The sequence below is a fragment of the Pyrgilauda ruficollis genome, unplaced genomic scaffold (genome assembly GCF_017590135.1).
Source record: "Pyrgilauda ruficollis isolate IOZ18807 unplaced genomic scaffold, ASM1759013v1 scaffold55, whole genome shotgun sequence".
Classification (NCBI taxonomy): domain Eukaryota; kingdom Metazoa; phylum Chordata; class Aves; order Passeriformes; family Passeridae; genus Pyrgilauda; species Pyrgilauda ruficollis.
Genome location: NW_024527155.1, coordinates 5,396,662 through 5,409,272, shown reverse-complemented (window position 1 = coordinate 5,409,272; position 12,611 = coordinate 5,396,662). Strand labels below are relative to the sequence as shown.

At 40.1% G+C, this 12,611-nt stretch overlaps 1 protein-coding gene across 5 annotated transcripts in view; it reads left to right on the top strand.

The window, feature by feature from the left end:
• The window catches only part of KCNQ1 (potassium voltage-gated channel subfamily Q member 1), a 335,815-nt gene that overhangs the window by 67,146 nt on the left and 256,058 nt on the right, over positions 1-12,611 (top strand). For all 5 annotated transcript variants that reach the window (XR_005956269.1, XR_005956268.1, XM_041481067.1 and 2 more), the window contains exon 3: positions 11,805-11,931. Coding sequence is in view for 3 of the 5 variants with exons in the window: in XM_041481067.1 (XP_041337001.1) it covers positions 11,805-11,931 (127 nt within the window). In the remaining 2 variants the exon portion in view is untranslated. The remainder of the gene's footprint in view (positions 1-11,804; positions 11,932-12,611) is intronic.

Here is a 12,611-nt window from a genome sequence, read left to right as displayed (position 1 = left end):
GTTAGTACACAATTACCTCCATTTTGCAATAGAGTCCCCTTCCCCAGGCTTATTCACCCTGTTCTCTATGTTAAAAAAATATAGATCCATGTTTAATCTTACACTTAACATTGAAACATTCAAAGATGATTTCTCATAGCAGTGTGAGGAATTGCACAGTGGTAACTGCTTGGTGATGCTCTGAGAACTGATTGCTCATTCCACCACCACCATTGTTTGCTGTCGTTTTAAAGCTAAAAAGTAATCTAAGTCAGTTCCATGAGCCTGAAATTAATTCACAAAGTGTCTAAAAGAAGGGCTTTCTTAGTGTTGTCCAGAGTAAATTAGCACCCAAGATGAACATAGCCCATGACTTCATAGCATGAAATACCCATTACTATTACTCAAAGGGTGTGAAACCACATAAAGAATTGCCACAAAGTTTCTGCCACATTTAGAGCACCGTAAAGCTTGATGTTTAACTAGGCACAACATATCTGGCTCTGTCAGTGTGCCATTTGGGACAAGTAATGTGGTTCATGATAGGAGAATTCTCTGGTATAACGTGCTAAGGGTAGATTTCTGATGAGGAAAGCTTTATTGTTGGACTTACTAAAAACATCTACTCCTGTCATCAGCTTTGCCATCCCAAGTGCAAGAGCTTATAAATATTCAAATACCCAGTTATGTGACACAGCTGTAAAGTACTTTACATATCTAGAAGGCTTCCTTTGGCCATCCAGCTGATGAGGAAATGCACGTTGTACACAAGGCAGTCCCTTTCTAGTGTAATGTAATTATTATGAATTAAACCCTGAACAAGTACTAGCAATTCACAAAGTTAAATGTGAATGTGTTATGTGTTGGGGAAAGGGGAAACACGAGGTTGTCATTAAAGTGATTTTTAGCAGAGCTGTTATAGCTTTACATGCACTATTCATGTGTCAGTGTTCGTGGTTGTGCATCAGGACACCCCCTCTTTTTCCTCTCACTTCGTCTTAGAAAACAACTTTGCCTAAATAATCATTTATTTTGCATACTGAGAAAATACTGCTATAAAAGAATTTTTTACAGTGGAAAAAACATTATCATGTCTCAGTAATGGCGTGAATGTCACGTGTTTCAGTTACCACTCACACAGAGTGGTGGTTTGCATCGTGAGTTAGTAAATATTGAGGCTGGGTGTGTTTAAAGCAAGGACTCGCCTTCCTTTACTATAACCTCTTGCTTCACTTCTGTAAGACAGCTGCTACAAGTGTGAGTTTTCACTAGTTCCATTGTTGCTGAACACATATTTTTGTGTGGGATAAGCATTTTTGGTTCCAGTGGTAATCTTGGCTCTTTGATTTGTGACTAAGGCCTTTGGTGTCCAGATTAGACTTAAGGTTTTTTTGTTGATGTCACATCTAACATCTAATGAGGTCTTGAGAGGCTTAAGCAGGACAGACATCTGCAAATCAACTTTTTAAAAGAGTAAGCATTGAAAACTGCGAAGATATAAAGCACAGGCTAAAACACTGGATGATCTTTTGACATTTAAAAAAATCGTAACCACAAAACAAGAAAAGTTTTATAATTATTGACAGAACTCAGCTAACTGTGGAGTAAGACTGACATTTCCTTCATCACTTGCTGGGGAAAATTCTTTGGAAAATGTGGGTTTACAAAGATATGTTTATTTTAATCACTAATTTAAGCCACAATAAATCTCAGATCAGAGAGAAGGGCCTAGAAAATTCTGCTATCCTTCAAAAAAAAATCCTTAAATGGAATTACCTGGAAGTATAAAGAGCAGCCATGCCTCAAGCTTTAGCAAAATGAGTGCAACAATATGAAGTTCTGCTCTACTGCTACCAGTTGGTAGTTCTGATGTGTTAATGCATGCATAATGCATAGCCAATGCTTTGGTTCTTCTAATAATGTGTATTTTACAGTGTACTCTAAGTCTGACCTTCCTTGCCCAATGATCTGTCTCTAAATCATGCTCCTTGTGCCCATTACTTTAAGTTACAATTGTTTTTAACTCTTCAACTACTGCTCTGCTGGGGGAATTCTTCTGCTTGGGTGACTTTTGCTTGGTATTATGCAGAGTCTTGAGTTTATTCTTGACATGTCCAAGACATTGCTTTTACAAGGTCCCTCCTCTTTCAAAGAGCTTTGGAGTATGGTGTTGCTGAATTCTGCCAAATACCAGCTTGGTGGTTTATTTGTTTTGATTTTTTGTTTTGTTTCCTTAAAAATTCATTCCATATAATGCCCATTAGCTTCCTGAGGTATTTGATGTCTTGAAGCTCAGACCAGCTGCTGCTGAGAAGGCCATGGCTTTTTAAAGAATTTTTTCTTCCAGCAATGAATAGTGCACTTGTCCTTTATTTGTAAAGGGGGCAGAGGAAAGGTGATAGTGAGTGAGTGGAGTTTCACAGAGCTGCAGTTCTCCTTTAGTAACTTTGAATTCTGCAAAGAGCTGCCTCTGCACCATTTGTTTATGTTGGACCCAAAACTGATAGAAACATGAATTCATATAAAAATGTAAGTCTTTGCACATAACGGTAGCTTGGTTAATGGGGTACGCGACTTCAGAGAGATCTGGCTTCTATCTTCATTTTGCAAATGTGAGTTTAGTTTGGTCTCTTTGGAACGCTATCAAAGCTTTGGAGAGAGTTTGCACAGCGCTGGCCATGTGCTTTGGTTGGTCTAAATTAAGTTCCCCTTTCGGAATGCTCTGATCCTGATGCGCTGAATGATAGCCACAACTGTTCCGCGCTCGCCGGCTGGAGCGGGCGCAGGAAATTGGCACCAGGAGGAAGCTACTTGCCTTCAGTCTGTGAAATGTATTTACCACTTAGCTGAAAATGCTGACTTTGTTGCCTTCAGTTACGTTTATTTTGCATGTCAAATAGCTCTCCTCTCCTCCTTCACAAATTTTAGAGGCAACTGTAAAATGCTGACTGGATGGGCTGTGTACATATGGCATCTGAGAGGGTTTTTATTAGCTTAAACTAGCACATGTGTTTTCCTGTGAGGAGTATTAAGTGCCTGGACTGCAGGTTTAGTGTGTGACTGTTTTTGCAGCTGTGTGGAAGAGCATGATGTGTATTCCCTGGAGCAGGCCTGGGAGAGAGCTCAAGTATGTTGAGGCAAAAGCAGGTTGTGTTTATGGGAATGTCAAACAGAAATATGGCACTTGAACCCTTATCAGTGCTGAGCCTGATACTGGTAACTGAGTGACTGTCACCCAGGTGTGTGAAAGGATTTTGTTTCAGAACTAGATGTCTTTATACTGGAACTTTGTCCTGCTAGACCAGACAAAAATTTTCTTTTTTGCCTTTTTTTTTTTTTTTTTTTTTTTAATCTGGAGGAAGTTGAAACCAATGTTAGTCATTTAAGATTTATTTCTTTTTAAACTCTTATTGAAGAGCTTGTTCATTGCTCAGGCCAGAAATCCTAGTTTTGGAGGATGAAATCTGAAAACTTGCTACTTCTAGAAGAAGAGGATATGATGAGTAAAAACCGAATTAATGTCCTGCTTTTGGTGACCTCTCGCTCTTCTTACTTATGGAAATTACATCACATGCCAGAAAGAAAAAACAAAAACCACATAGAGGAGAGGAGCAAGGCCAGAGCTGAGAATCCTGAAGCAAGGCTAGCACACAGGACCATTCCATAACTTACTTCTTGGAAGAAGGAGTGGGCCTCGGGGAGATGTTTTGCCTTCACAAGAGAGTTAAGAAGTTAGAACTTCATCAGAAAGAGCTCCTCTTCTGCATGCTCTGTTACCTGCTTTTGCAGGAGCAAATTGTTGAAATAGGCCATAAATAATTAGCTCACGGGATGTAGATGTGGGGGCCTCGTGATGTCTCTGTGCATATCCAGCTGTACTTCCATCCACAGTGCTTCTTGTCTTGAAGCATTCATGTGGGTGGTGAGTAGTGGGTTTTCAAAACCACCAGAACAAAAATATTTTTTTATCAATACTCCTAGTTTCTGTTTGAAAATGTGTTGATGCTTCCTGGGTGCTCTCACAATATGGCCTCAAACAATAAAAAAAGTACATTACATCTGAAACGACTAGATTTCAAGTGTTGTTGTTATCAAATTTTATAGCAGGTGACCAGAACTTGACCATTAGGTCTTAAAAATGCCATCTACCCTTATATTCCCTTTTAGCTGTGCAAAGTGGAGCTACTGCAGGTTAAGCTAGGTAGATCATGGCCAAATTCTTCCTTTTGTGTGACTCTGCTTACAGATACGAGATGCTATGCAATATTTATTTTCTCTTAGAATGGAGTAGTGTTGTAAAGTGACAATCTAAGGGTATAAAGGAAATATGCTTTGCTGGGAGTCACAGTGGCTTTTATTGCCCTGTACTTTGTAGCTGGAAGACAACAGGCATACAGTCTCTTCCTGAGGTCCCTCAATAAATTCAGTGTTGGCTGTGGAGCAAAGGCAAGACTTATGAGCTGCTTGGTGTAGGGCATGGTGGGTATGAAGTAGCTTTTTGAAAAAGGAGTGAGAAAGGTTGTTTAATAAAAAAGCATGCAACAAGATACTTGACAGGATGAAAATGCTCAGATCAAGGAAAGTAGCCACTGTGTAAATAGTGTTATTATGACAGTTCTCTGTAACACAGAAATACAGACTTGCTTGGCTTACACTGGTTGTTTTTTGTTTTTTTTTTTTTTTTTTTTTTTTTTTTTTTTTTTAATAGTCTGCAGCAGTTCTTTCTACTCATATTAGCATATTGTATATACTAATGAATGAGTTTGCATATTTGTGAACTGTGTTCATGTGTGCTTCATCTGAAGGGTAGGTGAATAGATCCTTTGAGTTCATTAAGATATAAAATTAAGCATATGCTGCACTGGGTAGATGCCAGAGTATTTTTCAAAGAGAGGGTCCTGAATGAATTCCTTCTAGAGACTTTATGAAGCCCTGAATAAGAGGTTAATGAAATAAATAGAAAGAAATAGGGATTTTTAATAATTTTTGTATCAGGGTTAACATGTTGACGCTTCCTCTCTCTTGCCAACTACTTTGGGTTTGAAGTCTACTTCTAGAGCATACTTTGTGATGGGGGAGAGCTCCACATTAAAATGAGTTCTGTAAAATAAATGTGCAAGCCCAGCTTAATTCACGTCTGCAAATTCCTGGTGGATATCATCAGCAACCACATTCAAAAGCTAAAGACAACTGCCTTATGAAGAGACTTGTGCAGGGGTGACGGTGTGGAGAGGCAGCCGTGCTCCGAGCCCGTGCCTTCACGTGCGGAGTTACACCACTGACATCCGAGGACTTTGGGGCTGGTGGAAAAATGCCAACTGCCAGCATTTGGGTTTGGCTGAGTCCTCTAGTGAGAAGAGAATGAAGGAAATCAGGCTTTTTTTTTTTTTTTTTTTTTTTTTTAAAGGCTTTTTAAATACACCTGAAGGAGTTAGGTGCCTGACTCCTATTGAAATTCAATAGGATTTAGTTGCTTGGAGCTTTTGGAAAAATTTCAACCCAAAATTGCAGGCCTGAAGTATTGTTTAATGGTCCCAGTGCTTTTGTTCTGTGCTCTCAGCACCGATTAAGGGAAAATAAAAAAGTTTTGTCACAATCAGCTGTTCTAGCTCTGTCTCCTAGTAAGCATCCCTTTTATTCAGAACCTGAACACTAATGGAAACATTATTTCATCTTAATTCAAAACATAATAAGGCAGTTTTAATGTTGTCCAGTAACTTGGGATGAATTATGGGCCTCTGAAGGTGGAAATCTAATACTGATATAGTGTTTTTGGTTTTTTTGTGGCCTGTTTAATCATTTGGTGCCCAATTTGCTAGATAAAGAATTTTAGCAAATGAAACCAGTCTTTTGAAAGAAAGGAACAACCAAGCGTGTTGGCTTTAAACATTTTTTAAAAACTTAGCATTATTTGTTTTCCTCTGAAAAAGTGTAATTTACAAGGTCTTTGGAAGTGAGGAGGTTAAGTGGAGGGGGGAAAAAACTCCAGTCCTAGTGGTTTTGAGACTTGCTGTTGCTCAGTAAGTGTTTATATAAACAGAGAAACCATTTGTCTTTCTATTTTTGATATTTATACTTTGTCAAGTTGGGATTTTTACTTTATTGAGTCTTTGTGGTCTTGCCTAGGCCATCTGATTTTGCTGTTCTGTGTATCTTAGAAAGCACAGTGCAGCTTTCAGGAAAAAATCCTGCCTTTCTCAATAGAACAAAGAAGGGCCTCTCTATACAAAGTGGGTGAGATTAGAAGAAACAGTTGCCTTTGCTGCTGTTAATTTGCATGCCCTGCTCGGGCTCTGCAGAAGTGCTGTCCGGAGCGTTCTGCGAGCCCTGATGTGTCAGGTGAGCAGTGTGCTGGGAAGCGGGCTCCAGCTCTCTCGGAATTACCACGCAGCCTGTAGCCTTTGGGTTTTGTGCGCTGCCCTTCTGTCAGTGTAAATGCAACCTATTGCCACAAAGAGGCTCAGGGGGCTGCAGCACCTCTCCTGTGAAGACAAGACTGGGAGCTGGGATTGTTCGGCCTGGAGAAGAGAAAGCTCTGGGAAGACCTTACAGCACCTTCCAGTACCTGAAGGGGGCTACAAGAAACCTGGAGAGGACTTTCTACAAGAGGATGGGACAAGGGGGAATGGCCTCAAACTGAAAGGTGCAGGTTTAGGTCAGATATTAGAAAGAAATTCTTTACTGTGAGGGTGGTGAGGCACTGGAGCAGTTTGCTCAGAGAAGTTGTGGATTCTCCATCCCTGGAAGCGTTCAAGGACAGGATGGAAGGAGCTCTGAGCAGCCTGATCTAGTGGAAAGTTCCCTGCCTGTGGCAGTGGGATTTGACCTGGGTGATCTTTAAGGTTCATTCCAACTCAAACTGTTTTAAGAGTCTGTGACTGCTCTATAGGAGAGACATGCCCCTGCTTTTTTTGACCTTTGAGGAGTAGGGAGATGTTGTATCCCTGCTTGTTAAGATGCTTAGCCTGTTTGTTATCCAATCCAGCTCCACATCCCTTGATGGATGGCAAGTGTCCCATTTGTCACTTTACCTCAGCAGATCTATTGTCCCCTCTCTTGGCTCCTTCAGAGACCTGCTTGTCATGACTTCTGAAAAAAGCTTGTGGCAGTGTCCTTGCCTCCACTATTGCTGCCTGAGACTGTGAGGAGGTTCCATTGCTCTGCAGCAGCAATGTTCCATTGCCTTGGCTAAAAAATGGGTTTCAGTGCAAGTAGTGCCACAGGAATCTTATAGCTGAAGTCATGGTTGTTGGCATGCAGTCCCTACGTAAGCTACATGAGGGATTATTTAATTGTTCAAAGAAATCTGTGGGAACTTTATTATCCTTGAAGCCAGACTTGACAGAATTGTGGGAATAATGTGATTTATCTCTCCTATGAGGATAATATAATAGATATGTTATATGGCAGATGTGGGTAAAAATTGTATTCCCAGTGAAATGTTGAGATGGGAGGAAATTCTTTAGTACAAGAAATGTGTATTTATGAGTCTTAGAGCTGTCCCTCTCAACAATGCTTCTTGTCTTCCTGTGCCTGTCGTTTCTCCTTCTTCTTAGGGCAGACACCTCCATGGGAGATGCAATAAGCTGTATGTAGTTTTCAGTTTTGGGTATTCCATAACCAGTCAGAATAACATAATGGTATACTTTGCCTCCTTCCTCCTAGAGCATGTGTTTTACCTCTCTTAGGTTTATGGAGTGCATTGAAAAAGGTCTAGAGTCCAAGTAAAGACAATTTTGTTCATAATAGATTTCAGATGACCTTATCTAGCCCTCCCACCTCAAATGGTTGCCTGAATGTCTGTGATGCTCCATGACCAGTTATAGTTACGATGTCTACAGGCAGAGCCTCAGGCAATATATTTCTATACAGATGCATTCTTAGTCTCCAGAGACAATTTCAGTATCTGTTAAATAGCTGTTGTTGTGGTGTCATGATCCATTTTTGTTCTTTTTCTTTGTGTTCCCCGCCCCCCCCCCCTCCCCAGTTATTATATCTAATACCTTAACAACATCTTTTAAGCTAACATCATTTAGTTTTAGGGCCCTGTCATTTACTTTGGAGTTGCTACTGTACTTTATTTCACAATGCAGGTATTGGATGTTTCCCATCAGAGGATTGTAGCTCTTTTAGTCCAGTGGGGATTGAGAAGTAAAGGGAAAGCTTTTCAAGGTGCATTTATTAGCAAAATACTCTGGGAGCTCTGGAGGTATGAGCTGTACTAGCAGGTAGCATGGGTATATTTGTCAGGCAACTGTGTTTTTATTGATCCTGCTTAAGTTCCTTCACTGGATGGTGAGAGCTGCACTGTAACCAGGTGATTAAGTTATGCTGTATTTTACTTGGCTGTGTGGGGTTATGTGGCTGAGAAGGCATGAATATGGCACAAGGCATACCTGGGCTGAACAGGAAGGATGTCAGAAGTGAGGGTACCATGTAGAAATAAATAATTAAAGGAAAAAAAGTATTTTCTCTTGAGACAGCCTCTGTATGCTCATAGTGTGAATGTACATGATTGTCACATCTTAGAGGGCTCCTTTTACCATGTAAGTTTTCAATCTCAGTGTTGTATTTCTGTTTTCACCTTGTAGAAAGGAGATTACTGTTAAGTTAAATTGGGTTGAATAGGTCCTTGCACAATGTAGTACTTGTGTGTATGGAATTTTAACCAAGAAAACTTCTTGACCGAGCTTTAATTCCCATGCTCACTCCTGTTTTTCAGTCAGTTATTTTCTTCTAGTACATGTAAATTTCATGTTCAGATGGAAATCAGAAAAATACAGGGAATATTTTAGTAGCTCAGGAGAACATAACTAATGTACTTTTTTTTTATTGTCTACAAGTTTCTGGCCACTAATATAAGAGCACACAGACAGAAATTCATCAGCCTCCCCCACCCCCAGGAGACTACTTATTAGATTTATGCAACACAAGATATTAAAAACACTTTTGTCTGTCACAGAGCCACGGGCAGGGGAGGGGGAATTTGCCAGTTGCTAATGGATACCTGGCATTTTTGTGTATGACCATGAAGAACAGCTTGTGCACTTTCACCCCCGATGTTCCCTGAATAACTTGGGTCTCATTTAGGTCAATAAGCCTTTATCAAAACGTCAGGAGTGAAAAATGTGTCTTGGTGTAAGCCGACTGGTCGTTCCCTGCAGTCAGCGGAGTCTATAGGACAGTCAGTGTTCTCTGAGCTTGTCTGCGTGTCACGCAAGGGGCCGGGTGACAGTAACCATTGAGTGCGTGTCTGTCGCATTGTCTTTGGCACAGCCCCCATTTTCATACTTGCCGGTGTGCCTGTGAGCCATGGAGGGCTTTAGGAAACATACACAGCTCCCATGCAAATTCCCTGCGTGGGGAACGCTCGCTCCTTCAAAGCACAATCCGGGCTTTCTCTTCCTACCTTCCTGCTGTAAAAGTGACGCTGTGATCCTGACAGTCACAGTGCTGTTTGTGGTTCCATTGTGCTAAAACGTTAACTTTTTCTCTGGGTTTTTCTTTGCTTACCAAGGTAACTGCTTTTTTCCTTCTTCTGCTTTTAGTAACTGCTTTTGGGGATATCTGAACGGTATTATCTGTGCTATCATACATGATGTGAAGCCGTATATCCCAGCCTCAGATGAGCTATTTTGAATGAAGGACAGCTTTTGCTTCCTGTGTGATTGGAATTGCCTTTTCTAAAGGGAATTTCCTCCATGGTAGTGATGAAGGGAAATGTATTAGTCCTCTTAGTACAGTCAGTAAACCCTAATATCCAAGTGTAACTCTAATATGCAAGTGCTCTTCCTCTGCATAAGAAGAGCATTTGGATATTAGGGTTTATTGACTGGGTCTGTGAAAGGAATACAGTCACCTGAGCAGAGAACATTTCCTCTGGTGCTCTAATTTCTGTGACAAATCCACAGGTCAAGCAGAGCTCATAATTTTCCCATTCAGTTTTGGTTCATAAGTGACATTAGACTGGACGAATAGAGAGTTTCATTGCATTTGAAGCTTCTGACATAAGACACAGGCTTTCCTTAAAGCATCTGGTACAGCTGCTGTTTCTTTCAATTTCTGATGTTCATTATGTATTTAACTTACTGGAAAATATTTAATAATAGTTCAATTTTAAAGTAAAAAAAAAAAAAAAGGTGGAGGATTCTGGTGGATCCTTTCAGAAGGAAGGAAGCTCCTTTCAGAAGAAAGCTCTAGAAGAGTTTCTTGACTGGATTGAAGGGCCTGTTTATTACAACCAATGCTCTTGATAGTTCTCTTATATCTTGAAATCTACCTGGAGTACAAGTGACTATAAACAATTGTGATAGCTGGTCTACTGCATCTGACATCTTGCATAGGTTGTGAGAAATCAAAATTAAGGGAAAGAGCCCTGGCTCACACAGCTCATGTTATACCAGCTTGGCTAGAAATGTCACCAAGTTGAACTTCAGCACTTTCTTGCCCTGAGATGAACAGGTTTTTTATGCCATCAAGATGTTTTAGAGCCACAAAAATGTTATAGCAGAGTCAACTGGTGCCTAACCTTTTCCCCATTATTTTTACTGTATACAGCCATATTATTTTGCTCAGTATTCAGGGCAATGTTCCATGCATTTTTGAAGGTGATAATGACTCCCATTTGTCTTGACTAAACTAGGGCTGTGTCCTGGCTATTCCAGTCAATTAAGAAAATAATCATAGGTACCACCTTGAGTCCCATTTGCCAGTTTGTTATGCAAAACTGCGGACATGTGAGAGGGCTGGATAGAATGTTCAACAGCACATTGTCTTCTCTGCAGTTGCTCTTTATGTGAAATCATGCTTTGAAATAAGGAGCTCATTCTATTAATCTGCACTAACCTGTGTAACTGTGACACGTTGAGGCTGGTTTCTCAGCTGCACTCTTACTTTATGCCATGTGTTGTGTGTTTTCAGTGACAAGCCACTCTTACCATTTCAATTAATAGATTCTAGATTCTGTTGTTGGCTCTGATGGAAAATGTGGCCATTTATTAATTGAGTTGGCCAATAAGGGAGGATTGAAGCTCCCTGATACTCAAGGAAACTCTGCTGGGTGTGCCATGCTTATCTACTCTCTGGAAAGCCCAAGGTTTATCTGCACATTGATGAGATTCCAAATAGGATCTAACTGTACCTCTGTCCAATCAGCAAGAATATCAGGTGTCTTTGACATCTGTCACCTTGGAGGCATTTCCAAAGTCATACCTTAGTATGGGTGAGTAATTTAGGGTGCCAGCAGTGCTGCAGGACTAGATCTCTGTTTCTACTGATGTCCCTAAATGCTGACAAAAGGATGGGAAAGATGTGTGTCACTTTGTCTTCAGTGTACCAGGAGACCAACATATTGGTGATGGATACTAAAAGCCATTTTTCAATCCATGTGATCTTAAAGGAAGACTGAAAAAGTAAAAATAAGGGGGAAGTTAAGCTGATCTGGTAGATGGTATGTGAAGCACACCTCTTCTCAAAATGAAACTAGCAAAATGCTCATCTTCGAAATAGAGACTCTGCTTGTTTGCTTTGGCTCAGTCAGGAAACCTTTTGTTTGAATTAGACCAAGTGAATTGTGCAGAATGGTTTTCAGTTTTAGTACAAGCCAAACTGCATGCAATCAAAGTATTTAATTTTGCTACTAATATTTTCTTTCTCTACTCTTATAGGTTTTTCTATTTTACGTCAGATCATTTTTGGTATAGTTGATATATCTGTCACCTTCCTAATTTTGCATTTTATTTATTGCTTTCTAGTACATTCTGAAAAGAGATGAAAGACATATATGGAGTAGAAAATTAACCTAGTTCCCCGTATATTTCTTTTAGGAAATTGTATTAGTGGTATTCTTTGGAACAGAATATGTGGTTCGGCTATGGTCAGCAGGATGCCGCAGTAAATACGTTGGAATATGGGGAAGGCTTCGTTTTGCTAGGAAGCCTATTTCAATCATCGGTGAGTATGCAATGCTTGCAGAAGTTGCAAAGTTGATATAAACAATGAGTAAAACTTGCCCTAAAGGTTTTCAGAAGTCTAATTTCTGCAGCAGTTGAAGCCAAGTTAGAGTGAGAGCTCTTGTCATTAGTCTGAATGTAGATCTGAATTTCCTTTCAGGAACTCATGGCACTGTCATTTGAGAACAAATGTAGCTTGGTTTGTTTTTCCAGAAGAGCAGAGTGTTTTCTTTTCAGAAGTGATCTTAAGCTTTGCCAGGAATAAGTCTTGGCTGTAGTCCTGTCTCCTGTGACCTGAGGATCCCAGACACTGTACAAGAGCTACAAATATATTTTTTTCAAAGATACTGAGCAGTTTTCTTTTCTCCCCTTAGCAGCCATATGACTTGTTTATTATGAGCTTATTTTGCCCTCTAATTGAGCTGTGTGTCACATGGTAGAGTGCAATAGATGCACTGTAATTGCTTTGTGTATCAGTTAAATTAAAGTACGGTTTTCAGTGATGGATTTGAAGCTGGACACCTCAATTCCCTTGGGATTCAACTGGCCTCCTAAAATGACTTAAGGGTTCTTGGAAATTGCATCCAAATATTCCATATATTTCACTGATCACTGTTTTTTTTAGAATGCTTGTCATAAATTTAACAGTTTCACCAAAAGAAACATAATCCAAAATCAATC